The following is a 12,605-nucleotide window of genomic DNA, read 5'->3' on the forward strand; positions in this document are numbered from 1 at the left end:
AAAGCAATATTGCATTGAAAGCACATGACAACATTCAATACAAGATGGGTTCAGAGGATGATAACTGGATAAAACCTACAATCCTTGGCAGAGCAGGTAAAGCAACAGGAAATAACAGAAATTGGTATAATGTGCAAGATTTTGAGAGCAAAGAAGAAAAAGCAGACATAGGTAGACCCCCTTGGGAAAGAATCAAGCCAAATGATGAAAGTGTGCATTCTACAACATATGAAAATACAAGTTGTGACAATATAGCCCTAGCAAAACAAAATGAACTAGAAAAACTCAAAACCTTTGACACGTACACTGAAGTTGAAGATGAAGGACAGAATAGATTATCAACGAGATGGGTCATCACTTCAAAGGAAGGACAAGTAAGAGCAAGACTTGTTGCACGAAGATTTGAGGAAAATTTTTGTATCCCTAGAGACAGTCCTACAGTCGGAAAAGGTGGTCTCTTTATATTTTTGACAATAACAGCAAGCAAATTATAGGATGTCAAAACCACAGACATAAAGTCAGCCTTCTTGCAAGGAAATACGCTTAACAGAGATGTTTATCTTCAACCTCCAAAGGAAAGCATCACACCTGTTGGAACAATATGGAAGTTGAAACACTGCTTATTTGGACTAAAAGATGGTGCGAAACAGTTTTATCTAAGCGTCAAAGAAGAACTTAATAAACTTGGTTTTGAGCAATGTAGTGTGGACCCAACTCTATTCTGTTATAGAAAAGACGGGAAGCTTTACGGAATTGTCTGCTCTCCTGTTGATGATTTTCTCCATGCTTGGGATAAAGTTTTTGAGAGACAGATTTACAAGTTTCGAGAGAGATTTTATGCAGGAAATGTAGCTGAATGCCAATTTCAGTACATTGGCTTCTATGTAAAAGCAAGATCAAGAGGGGATAGTATTGGATCACACCAATTACATGGAAAAATTACAAGGTGTAGCGATTGACCCTCAGAGAGCAATTTAGAAGAAAAGTCAGCTTAGTGGTGAAGAACAGACAGCATGCAGACAGATCATTGAGCAGATCAACTGGGCAGTGCAGGGATCAAGACCAGACCTTGCATTCGAAATGATAAATATTAGCACTAAGCTGAGAACTGCAACTGTAGCAGATTTAACCAGAGCAGCAAAACCCATTAACAGGCTTAAAGACTTCAAAAGTGTTTTGAAATTCCCAGCATTAGACCTCACCTCGTTGAAGATTATGACGTTTACTGATGCATCTCTAGAAAATCTTAATGAAGGAGTAGGAAGTACCCAAGGAAAGTGCTGTACCCTTTTCTGGCAGGCTAAAAAGATACGAAGAGTCGTCCGCTCCACTCTAGCAGCAGAAGCGCTTAGCCTACAGGAAGGACTGGAGGCAAGTTTTTACTATCAACACATGTTGGAGGAAATTTTAGGACTCCCCGGCAAATCCATCGATATTTATGCATTTGTGGACAATAAAAGTGTCGTAGATTCTATGCATTCTACTAAAACTTGTGGAAGACAAGAGACTTCAAATTGATATTGTAGCTTTGACAAAATTAGTCGCGCAAGGGGAAGTACAGAAAATTCAGTAGTGTTCTGGACAAAAACAGTTGGCAAACTGCTTGACAAAGGTAGGAGCAAATGGTTTGTGTGTCTTGGAGATTCTGCAAAGAGGGCAGGTGTTGCCAGACTTAATACTTTAAAGTGACATTGTTACTGTTAATTTTAAAACTAGACAGATTTTAATTAATTGGGAACTTTTATTTCATTTTGGTTAGGTTCAAATAAGCTCAAATAAGCCTTAAAAAGGAAAGTATAATTAATATTAGTTTACATGTATGTAACATGGAAAGAGAAGTAACTCTTGTGATGGATACTTTATATCCCGCTAAGGGAGCTCTTCATAGTGTTTATCTCTCCCTAAGGGAGCTCTTCATATTGTTTATCTTCCCCTAAGGGAGCTCTTCATATTGTAATTCCAATATAGTGTTTTGGGTGATGCTGAATAAAGCATGGTCCAACATTTTGATTTAAGTCCGTTGTTCAACTACAATACGAACGCATTCAAATTGTGTGATTGTGCCGTTATTTCTCCTCTTAAAACGAAACGAACATGTAGACTAACGAGAGCCAAGATTCGGAACCAACCACACGAGCCCGTAAACCGAGAAAATATTCGCGAGAAACAACAGAATGACTCTAGAATAAGCGTGATTCTCTATTGGATGGAAAAGAATGAAAAACCACCATTATCTATTGTGGCTGATGAAAACTTTGAGTGCAGATTCTGGTATTCGAGATGGGATTTATTATGTATTAATCAAGGTATGTTGTGTATTCGCTTGATTTGAAATAACAGTGAAGAGCTGAAGATATGTCTACCCTGGAAACTGCGTCATGTTGTATTATGGCACCTTCATGATTCCGGAGTAGGAGGTCATATGAGCTTGAAAAAGACATTGGAAAAAGTTAGAAATTCCTCTTATTATTGGCCTAGGGTGCGTCAATAATCTCACGACTATATATTAGCGTGTGGTGTGGATGAGGAGATGAAAAATCCGCCTCGGAAAGAGATCGCACATAAAAAAAGTGGTGAAACGTTTCAAAAAATAGCACTTGATTTAGCCGGACCATTCCCAAAGTCAAACAATGGATATCCCTACATACAGTTAGTGACTACTTTAAAAATGTCCTCCAACAATGACAATTATTCACTGGTCAAGATGTGTTTTTGGAATATTGGTGGACTGAAATCAAGAACAACTGATAAATTTAACGATCCAATTTTTCTGAAACAAATTGAAAACTTCGACCAGATATTTCTAGAAGAAACGCATCTTGGTCCTGAGTCATCAATATCCAGTCAGGGTTTTTATCATTTTCATACAATATGTAGAGAAAAGGTCAAACACAACAACCGATACTATGGAGATTGGGTATATAAATAAGAAAATGCTTACACAAATCACAATCTTACCAAATACTTGCAAAGATTATCAATGGATCAAACTGGACAAAATCTTTTTCAACTTGTACCAAGATCTATACATAAGTTTGATTTATGTACCTCTCACAGTGTCTACCTACATTCAAAAACTTGACTATGATATTCTTGATTGTTTAGAGCAAGACATTGTAAGATACAAAGGTATGGGCAATATCATTCTATGTGGAGATTTTAATGCCAGAACTGGATCTGAGACAGATATTATTGTTGATGATAGTGTTTATTTTCTTTCATTATTTGATGATTACTCTGCAAACAATCAGTTAATTCACAGATCTTGCAAAGATTGTATAATAGATAGAAGAGGTAGAGATGTAATTGATATGTGTATTGGAAATCAATTAAGATTTTTAAATGGAAGAAGTTTTGATGACATGTTTGGAAATTTCACTTGTTTTACTCCAACTGTATCCAGTACTGTTGATATTGCAATAGTATCTGAACAGATACTGAATGATATTTTGTATTTTATAGTGTTTGAGTTTATACCTACATTATCTGACACCCATTGCAAATTGTCTTGGACTATATCAACTAGATTTAGAAAAGTTTTTGAATGCTTTGAACACTTCTGAAATTCAATCCCGATTACGTGAATTCTATCAAACATGCAATACTCCTACCAAATCACAGGAAATAGTTGATAGAATAGCTAGCAATTTTTCTGACATTTTGATAAGTACTTCTTCTCAATCTCTGATCAGAAAAAAAGCAAAATCACACAACAAACCAAAAAACAAAAAGTGGTTTAATAAGGACCTTAGATCTTTGAGGCACAATCTTATTAACTATGGTGAAGTCTATTCTCCATATCCTAGTGACCCGTATGTTAAAAATCACTACTACAAACTGTACAGAATTTACACAGAAATATTAAAAAAGACTCGAAAAGATTACAGGCAGTCAATTTTGAATCAAATAGAAAACCTTCATAACAATGACCCAAAACAATACTGGAAACTAATTAATGATCTTCAAGAAGATGAAAACCAAAATGTTAACAACAATTCTGATATTGACCCTACGACCTCAGCTGGTATTCTCATTTCAAGAACCTAATCAGTATTAAGGAGACATATCATCATAGATTACAGGAATTGGATATTAAACTTTCTGAAATAGAAAAGAACAACATTTATTTCAATGAGCTTGCCTATATAATTACTGAAGCTGAAATCTCAGCAGCTCTAACAAAATTATAATGTAACAAATCTCCTGAGTTAGACAATATTTCTAATCATATGCTGAAAGCAGGTAACCATGTACTTCTCCCTGCTTTAAGTAAATTATTTCACCTATGTTTTTCTCAAAGCATCTACGCTACATTGTGGGCTTCAGGTTATATCACAACCATACACAAATCTGGCACCAAATCTGATCCTAACAATTATCGAGGAATTACTGTTACTAGTGCAATTGGCAAATTATTCAATAGTATTCTGAATGAAAGATTAGAACAATTCCTGACTTAAAACAAAGTTATAGCTAGCTGCCAGCTGAGATTTACTAAAGCGGCTGATCATATGTTTAGCTTAAAAACAATTATTGATAAATACTGTAACCCCAAAGATGGAAGAGTATATTCCTGTTTTATTCATTTCCAGAAAGCCTTTGATACTGTAATACACACTGGCGTTAAACTTAAACTTTTAGAACTAGGCATAGGTAACCTCTTTTACAATATTGTTAAGAAAATGTATGAAGTCAGCAATAGTTCAATTAGATGTAACAATTTTGTTCCTGACTCAATGCCAGTAACACTAGGAGTGAAACAAGGATATAATTTAAGCCCAAATTTATTCAAAATCTTTATCAATGATCTGCCCAATTACTCCCAAGATTGCACTGATTGTGTTTTTCTAAATGATCAGTCTGTTAATTGTTTGTTATATGCTGATGACATTGTACTTCTATCTACTTCACTAAATAATAATAATCTAAACAAGTTTTGTAAGGACTGGTGCTTATCTGTAAATCCCATTAAAACCAAAGTACTTATTTTTAACAAGGCTGGCAGATTTATTCAGGAAAAAGTCATGCTTGACAATAACATAATTTACTGTGTTCAACAATACAAATATTTGGGAATCCATTTCACAGCTTCTGGATCTTTCACTCTTGCACAAACGGAATTGTACCCAAAAAAAGCAAAGAAAGCTTACTTTAAGTTGAACAAACACTTTTTATCTCGCAATCCTGGAACTAACGTAGCTATACATATTTTTGACCACACAATTACTCCTGTGCTTTTATATGGTAGTGAAATTTGGGGATCTTTCAACCCATTCTCATCCAAGTTTAGAAATTTATATTCTGAAAAATTCAAAATGTGAAAAATTGCTTATTAAGTTTTGTAGACAAATATTGGGTGTTCATAAGAAAACAAACTTTTGGAGTTATTTCAGAACTTGGGAGATTTCCTCTATCTTACAACTTGCTAAGCAATATGCTGAATTATTGGTACCGATTAGAAAACATAGAACCTTTCAACAATATAATATCAAATGCATACACAACATCTAAGGAACTTCATGACAATAACATTCCTTCCTGGTTTAGCTCTATAAATGCCAGTCTTGCATATTTCCCAAATATAAATTCTACGAAAATAAAGACTGTATCTGCGAACACTTTTAAGAAATAAGTACATACTGCTCTCAGATCATTATACTTGACCCATTGAGTGGATACTAGACATGAGCATATAAATTCTAAGCTTAGAACATACACTAAGTTCAAATGTTCTTATTCAAAGAGAGAATTATTTGTCAATTATTAAAAATTATGGCTACAGAAGAAGTTTCAGCAGGTTCAGAATTTCATGTCATAAATTAATCATTGAAACTGGTAGATACAGAAATATACCTGCACATCTTAGAATATGCTCACATTGTAATTCTGGTGCTGTGGGTGACCAAATGCATTTTCTATTGTGTTGTGATAAGCTTGATTTTCAAAGACTAGAAATGTTAAAGACAATAAATGTTCTAATTTCAGTTTCTACAATATTTGGACAAATGTACATGTATATGGTCAATGAATAATGAAAATCCAGAATACTTGTGTCTATTTCTAAATTCATAAACTTGTATTGTGACTAGTTCATGTATGGAGAGTCTACATATTATGTAAAGGTATGTGTATTACATGTGCATTAAGGTTTTACAAATGTATGAATATTCTTGAACCCCAACTTTTGGTACGAGGTGGAACAAATCTGTTTACCTTTTATATGATTTAATTTTTTATGATTGAAAGGTGTATGCAAATGGATATAGATACAATAACAATATTTTTATCTATATAACAGTATGTTCCCTATGCATCGTCCCTTGGTACCTTTAGTTGTTGTTCAAACATATTGTATTTAATTGCAATGTTTAGATTGTCTATGCCCCTAGGGGCCCATTATTTGGCAATAAACTGTCTGTATCTGTATCTGTAGTGATAAATTATTGTACAAACTTTGCCGAGATATATCAACATGGAAACCGAAACGGTAAAGCCGAAAGGGTAGCTGAGGTCTTCTTTAAGGGTGGATTAAGCGATACAGATGCCCTGGGTCTATTCACTCAGACCAAGGAAAGCAATTCGAAAGTAAACTCTTACAGGAAATATGCCAATTGTTTCAAATTGACAAAACTAGAACTTCACCATATCATCCCCAATCAGACGGAATGGTGGATCGAATGAACCGAACGATTAAGGACATCCTATCTAAATACGTTAATAAATAAAACCGACTGGGACCATTTTGTTGACGGCATCGTTCTTGCGTGTAACACCACTCCGCACGAAATCACACGGATATCGCTTGTTTGGTGAAGTAATTTTCAAACGTTTATGAAATTAATTTTACAGCATACTGTTATATAATAAGCAAAATAGATTACTAAAAACTAAAAATCCACATTATGGAGTGGAAAAAAATGTCACGATCATAGTTCGAATTTCCTAGATAGCTTTATATAGTCTTTATTTACATTATCCATAACCCGAGCGCCTATGAACGATACCTGGTCGGCCATCTTCGTTTCGAGTGCGCGGCCTATTCGAAAGTGATCCGAGTCTCGAGTTGGACGACTGTTAAAAGTGATCCGAGTCGCGAGTTGGACGACCGTAAGTGATAAGCAATCGTATCAATTTACATCTTCCCACTTTACTTTTGGCTCGATTTTGGAAATATCAAATTTATGATTACTTCAAGGGCAGGTGGGGTGAATATAACGGTTTTACGTTTTTAGTTTGTTGGATCTCAGCCAATCAGAGAGCTTGGAATTTATTCAATTGCATAATAAATCTACGCATTGGCTAGGAGGCCGTAGCAAGTTTATCGTTTAAAGATACATGTATGAATGATGAAAAGTTCCAATGCTTTAAGCGTAGAGGTATGCAATCCATACACTTAAATGTTAGATCCTTACTTCAAAAGATGTCTAAAATCCTAATCATAGAACAAAAAACTAAAGCAGCAATCATTGGAATATTTGAAACATGGCTAAACTCTTCAGTAAACGACTCATAAATCCATATTGAGGGCTACACAGTAATCCGGAAAGACAGGAATAGAAAAGGTGGTGGGGTATGCATGTTTATCAACAATAAATGCCTTCTCTCAACAACAGTTAATTTCAGACGATACAGAATCAGTCTGGGCAGAGATCTACCTACCAAAAACAAAACCATTCATAGTGGGCACAGTATATAGACCACCCCAGGATCAACAGTTTCTTGGACATTTTGAAGAGTGCCTAGAGTGCTTAAGATCTGATTGAGACAACATTATTCTTGGTGATATTAACATTTGTATGCAGAGTAAGAAAAATCCATTATATGAAGGATTTAAGAATGTTTTAAATTTGTTCGGTCTTAGTCAATTGATTTCAATTTCAACTAGAATCTCAGAAATGGGCGCTTTACTTATAGATCATATTCTAGTTAACAATGTTGAAAAATTTGTTCAATCAGGAACTATTGCAAGTTGGGTATTAGTGATCACGATCTGATTTTTTTGTAATAGAAAAATCTTTAAAGCCCAAATTAAAAACATAATACTGTCAAAATTAGATCAATGAAAAAATTTGATTCTACTTTATTTATTGAAGAATTAGAAAAAGTTTACTGGACATCTTGTACATCATCGTATTGTGTTGATTCAAACTAGAATGCCTTCAAGGATGTGTTTTTAAACATTGTCAATGGATTTGCACCTGTAAAACAAGTGAGGTTGAAACAAAGAACAGAAACATGGATGCATCATGAAATCTTAGATCTTATAGATCAAAGAGATCGACTTTTGAATATTTTTAGAAAAAGTAAAAAGGGTGAAGATCAGAAAAAAATTCACGAGTTAGGAATTTACTTCAAAGAAAGATTAAAAAAGCAAGATCAGAATATGTATCTGATAAACTTGAAGAAAATAAGGATAATCCTAAAAACAACTTTAGGAAAAGTTGAAAGATTTAGGTTATAAAAATCAAAAGAAAGAAGAAAAAAAATGTTTTGAATATTAAGGATGAACATCATCCTTAATATTCATGATGATTTGAAAATTGCTAATCATTTCAATGCCTTTTTTACTACAGTTGCATCAAAACTTGTGGGAGCCCTGCCTTCTGCAAAGGTTACATTTAATGTCATGTCAATTTTTTTTTAGAAGTTTTTATTCAAATAGAAATTTTCATAACAATACCCTTATTCTAGGTCCAGTGTCTGAAACTTGTATTTGAAGAACTTCTTGGTCTCAGCACAGCAAAAAGCACTGGTCTTGATGAAATATCATCAATTTTTTTTTAAACAGGCGTAAGTGTACTAAAAACACCTATAACTTCAATCATCAATCAATCAATTGGTTCTGGAAGAGTGCCAGAAAGTATGAAACAGGCTAGGGTCAAGCCCTTTTTCAAAAAGGGTTGTCCATTACAAGTGAGAAATTATAGACCAGTTAGTATCTTAAGTGTGGTATCAAAGATATTAGAGAAGAGTGTTTATTGTCAACTTAATGAATTTTTACATAATGATAACGTGTTATATGAGCTTCAGTCAGGACTTCGAAGTAAATTTTCAACTGATACATGCTTAATTCATCTATTAGATCATATAAGGGACAACAACTCTAAGGAATTATTTACAGGAATAATTATGTGAGACCTACAAAAAGCCTTTGACACGGTGGACCATGAAATGTTTTGTAATAAATTAGACATTATGGGAATAGACAAACAATGGTTTAAATCTTATTTAACCGGCAGGTCTCAGATGGTAGGATGTGGAGATGTTCTTTCAAAGACAGAGGTTATTACTTGTGGTGTACCACAAGGGAGTATATTGAATCCATTATTGTTTTTATGTTACATGTACATAAACTATATGTGTATCAGCATAGATACAGACTGTATGCTCATCTTATATGCAGATGACAGTGCCATCCTGTATTCACACAGAGACCCAAATGCGATCTCTGATAAGCTTTGGTAAAGTGTTAGAGAGATGTTCCGAGTGGCTTATAGATATCCCTCCATCTTGGAAAAACAGAGTCTATTCTTTTTGGCTCTAGTCGCAAACTAAAAAATGAAGGTGAGTTTGAGATTAAATGTCACGGTCATGCTATTAAATCTAGTGAGTACATAAAATATCTGGGAATAACAATAGACAATTTTTTAAAATGCCATCTCATAGTGAATGAGATTGTGTCCAAGGTCAACTCCATACTTAAGTTTCTTTATAGAAATGGAAATTGGTTGAATAAAATGTCAAGGTTAACATTAGCTTCTGTACTTATTCAGTGCTACTTTGACTATTGCTCTTCTGCATGGTATGAAAGCTTATCTAAATTCTTGAAAAAAAAGCTACAAGTTCTTCAAAACAAAACAATAAGAATCATCTTAAATCTGAACCCCAGAACTAGCATAAATTGTGGTAATTTATATTCAATAAACACACTCCATGTAGCAGATCGTATTAAACAATTAAGACTCAACCATGTCTTTAACATCAACCATTGCCTTGCACCAAATTATTTACATGAGAAATTTGACAGAAATGATAATGCTACTAGGGGATCCTCCAATTTTAATTATCATGTTCCTAGGGTTAGGGCCGGCGACCAAACATGCGGCACGATTGGTCGTCGGCGACCAAACGTGCCAAAACGACCAAACGTGCCGTAACAGGGCCTACAATAGTTCAAATTTTTATTATCATTTCATTTTAAACTGGAATTATCTTCCTTCGGAACTAAAAATATAGCTAATAGAGCTAGTTTTAAATCTGCTATCATGTTGCATCTTGCAGAAGAAGCTCGTAGGAGAAAAAAAATATTTATATATGTTTTTTTATGGTAAAGTGTATAATGATACCTTTTTAAAAATATTTTGTATCAATATGAAATTAAACAATGTACATAAGTTTACTTAATTTAGGCTAGGAAAATCATCTAACGGTCAACCTAATTTTTGTCTATGCTGTCTTAGTCATGCAAAATCAATAATCAACTCATAACATCTTAGGACCCCATTGGAAATAAGCAAGTTTTATAAATTGCTTTCATGGGTTATCCTAGGCAAAGATTGATTTTTAGAAGTATATAATTTGTATCAAAAAATATTGTCCGTGATAAGATATGGTTCTGTGATAAGCGTCGGTGGCCTAGTGGTTAGGCCGTCAGACTCTCGACCGAAAGGTCATGGTTTCGAGTCCTGGCCGCGGCAGGGCTGACGTTGTGTCCTTGAGAAAGGCACTTTACATGAATTTCCTCACTCCACCCAAGTGGTACCTTGGCTATAGACAGTGAAAGATATTGTTAGAATGTTAGTGCTCTAGTGTTTGTAATGGCAGCTTGCACTGTATGCTTCCTAGGAGGCTTAGAAAGTTCTAGATTGATATATAAGGTCTGCCGGGGTAATAATGTACATTGATTATTGTAAAGCGCTTTGAGCAGCATACGCTGGAAAAGGCGCTATATAAAACCAATATCATTATTATTATCATTATTATTATTATGTATCTTGATAATGATGTTGTTAGCTGTGATAATATCTGGAGTGCTATTGTGTATATATGATAGCAATGTGCCAACAATTCATTTGTGATCGCTAATTGACATTATTAATGTATTTTACAATGTATCTTATTATGATTTGTAATTTATCTGATGCTTTGCCTGAATAAACATAATAATAATAATAATAAAACAAAAATAATATTCCCCTTGATACACTTTATTTTCCCGGGAGTAACCGAGGGAAATAGTCGCTTTTGAGTGGAATAATAATCTGGTACTTAAGTTGTTATTTAATTTAACTACGAAAAAAGTATTAACCTTGACTTTCAATGTTGATGAGTAATAGAGGGGGTAATGTGATTTAAAATGACATCCAGTGACACGGATAAAACCATGCTACCTATCTTGAGTGATTTCGGAGTTTTTCCTCATATCAAAACTTTTCTAGGAATCAAACTGACTTTAATACTTACCCACACATCTTGGGGGTGGTTTGTTCCAGAAACCGTTCTTGCACCTGTCAAAGGCTTCCCCGTACAGGACGAATTTGTCGTCACACGTGAACGCTATTGTTCTGCCTTTCATTCGAAGACTTGAACTTCCATTTGGAATATCTATCAAATCACAAACACCTAGGCGGAAAATGACGACATTTACATCACTATATCAAAAGGTTAACGTTAAATAATGACAAGTAGTAGTATGTCAACATATACTTAATGGTGTGTAAAATTCAAATGTACTCACCAAACACAGACATTGGACAAATTCCTATGATGATGATAGTCACCGAAAAACGCAATAACATGTCTTGTTTGGGAACGTGCTAAATTGACATTTGCATCTGCCAAACTCTTAAATATCAATGATGGGTCATTATATGAGTGAGACGCATGAATTGTTACAATGGAATTTCAACAAATTGGCCTAAATTAGTTTAATAACACTCGGAAAGACCTACTGATGCTGATCCCCGAGCTGGAAGAAATAGAGTTTCCGGCTTCTCATGATGACACCGTCCCTAGGAATGTCATTAGATTAGTGTACCTAACGTCACTGAGTTAGTGAGGACGGATAAAGTTATGAAATTATTCAAGGGATGGTCACTGCAAAACTGGTTTGTATCTAATTTTATAACTTGATCTTAAAGTTTTGTCGATTAGAAAGTTAAAAGACCAAATAATGTAATCTTTTTAAAAATATGTGCTTTGTTATGCGGTACGAAAGCCGGAAAGGCTCATATTTTGAATAGTAAAAAATTATAATTAACAATTTAGAACCTATAAAAGGGGTCACCTAGGCCTTTAAGCGCAATTAAGCTAACATGAAAGGTCCTAGTTTCACATCATGTATGGATATACTGAAAGCTAATAACAACTTAATCTTGAAAGAGTCCGCTAAAAGAGTATGCATGCAAGGGAACTCATAAGGCTACCTTTTTCCACCCTCAGTTTGGGGCTGTAGGGGTACCATCAGGGCCACTTTTCAGATCTCTCTAATAAATGACTATAGTGTGTTGCCATAAAACAAGATTGATGAACGACTAGAGACCAATGATGTCAAACACATACAACCCTTAAAAGGGGTGATATAGGCCTTTAAGGGCAATTGGGCT

At 34.5% G+C, this 12,605-nt stretch overlaps 2 protein-coding genes across 4 annotated transcripts in view; one reads left to right on the top strand and one right to left on the bottom strand.

Moving 5' to 3' along the window:
- The window catches only part of LOC125683154 (zonadhesin-like), a 42,256-nt gene extending 30,324 nt beyond the window's left edge, over window positions 1-11,932 (bottom strand). Inside the window, exons 1-2 of the mRNA XM_048923992.2 lie at window positions 11,738-11,932; window positions 11,464-11,622 (exon numbers count right to left, since the gene is read on the bottom strand). Coding sequence (XP_048779949.2) covers window positions 11,464-11,622; window positions 11,738-11,798 — 220 coding nt within the window. The 5' untranslated portion in view covers window positions 11,799-11,932. The remainder of the gene's footprint in view (window positions 1-11,463; window positions 11,623-11,737) is intronic.
- Window positions 11,933-11,966: 34 nt separating this feature from the next.
- Window positions 11,967-12,605, top strand: part of LOC125683167 (uncharacterized) — an 85,216-nt gene continuing 84,577 nt past the window's right edge. The window contains exon 1 of one of the 3 annotated variants that reach the window (XR_008795794.1): window positions 11,967-12,107. Coding sequence is in view for 2 of the 3 variants with exons in the window: in XM_048924022.2 (XP_048779979.1) it covers window positions 12,073-12,107 (35 nt within the window). In the remaining variant the exon portion in view is untranslated. The remainder of the gene's footprint in view (window positions 12,108-12,605) is intronic. The other 2 variants (XM_048924022.2, XM_048924021.2) reach the window with 2 other exon arrangements.

This window comes from Ostrea edulis, chromosome 6 (assembly GCF_947568905.1).
Source record: "Ostrea edulis chromosome 6, xbOstEdul1.1, whole genome shotgun sequence".
NCBI classification, from domain to species: domain Eukaryota; kingdom Metazoa; phylum Mollusca; class Bivalvia; order Ostreida; family Ostreidae; genus Ostrea; species Ostrea edulis.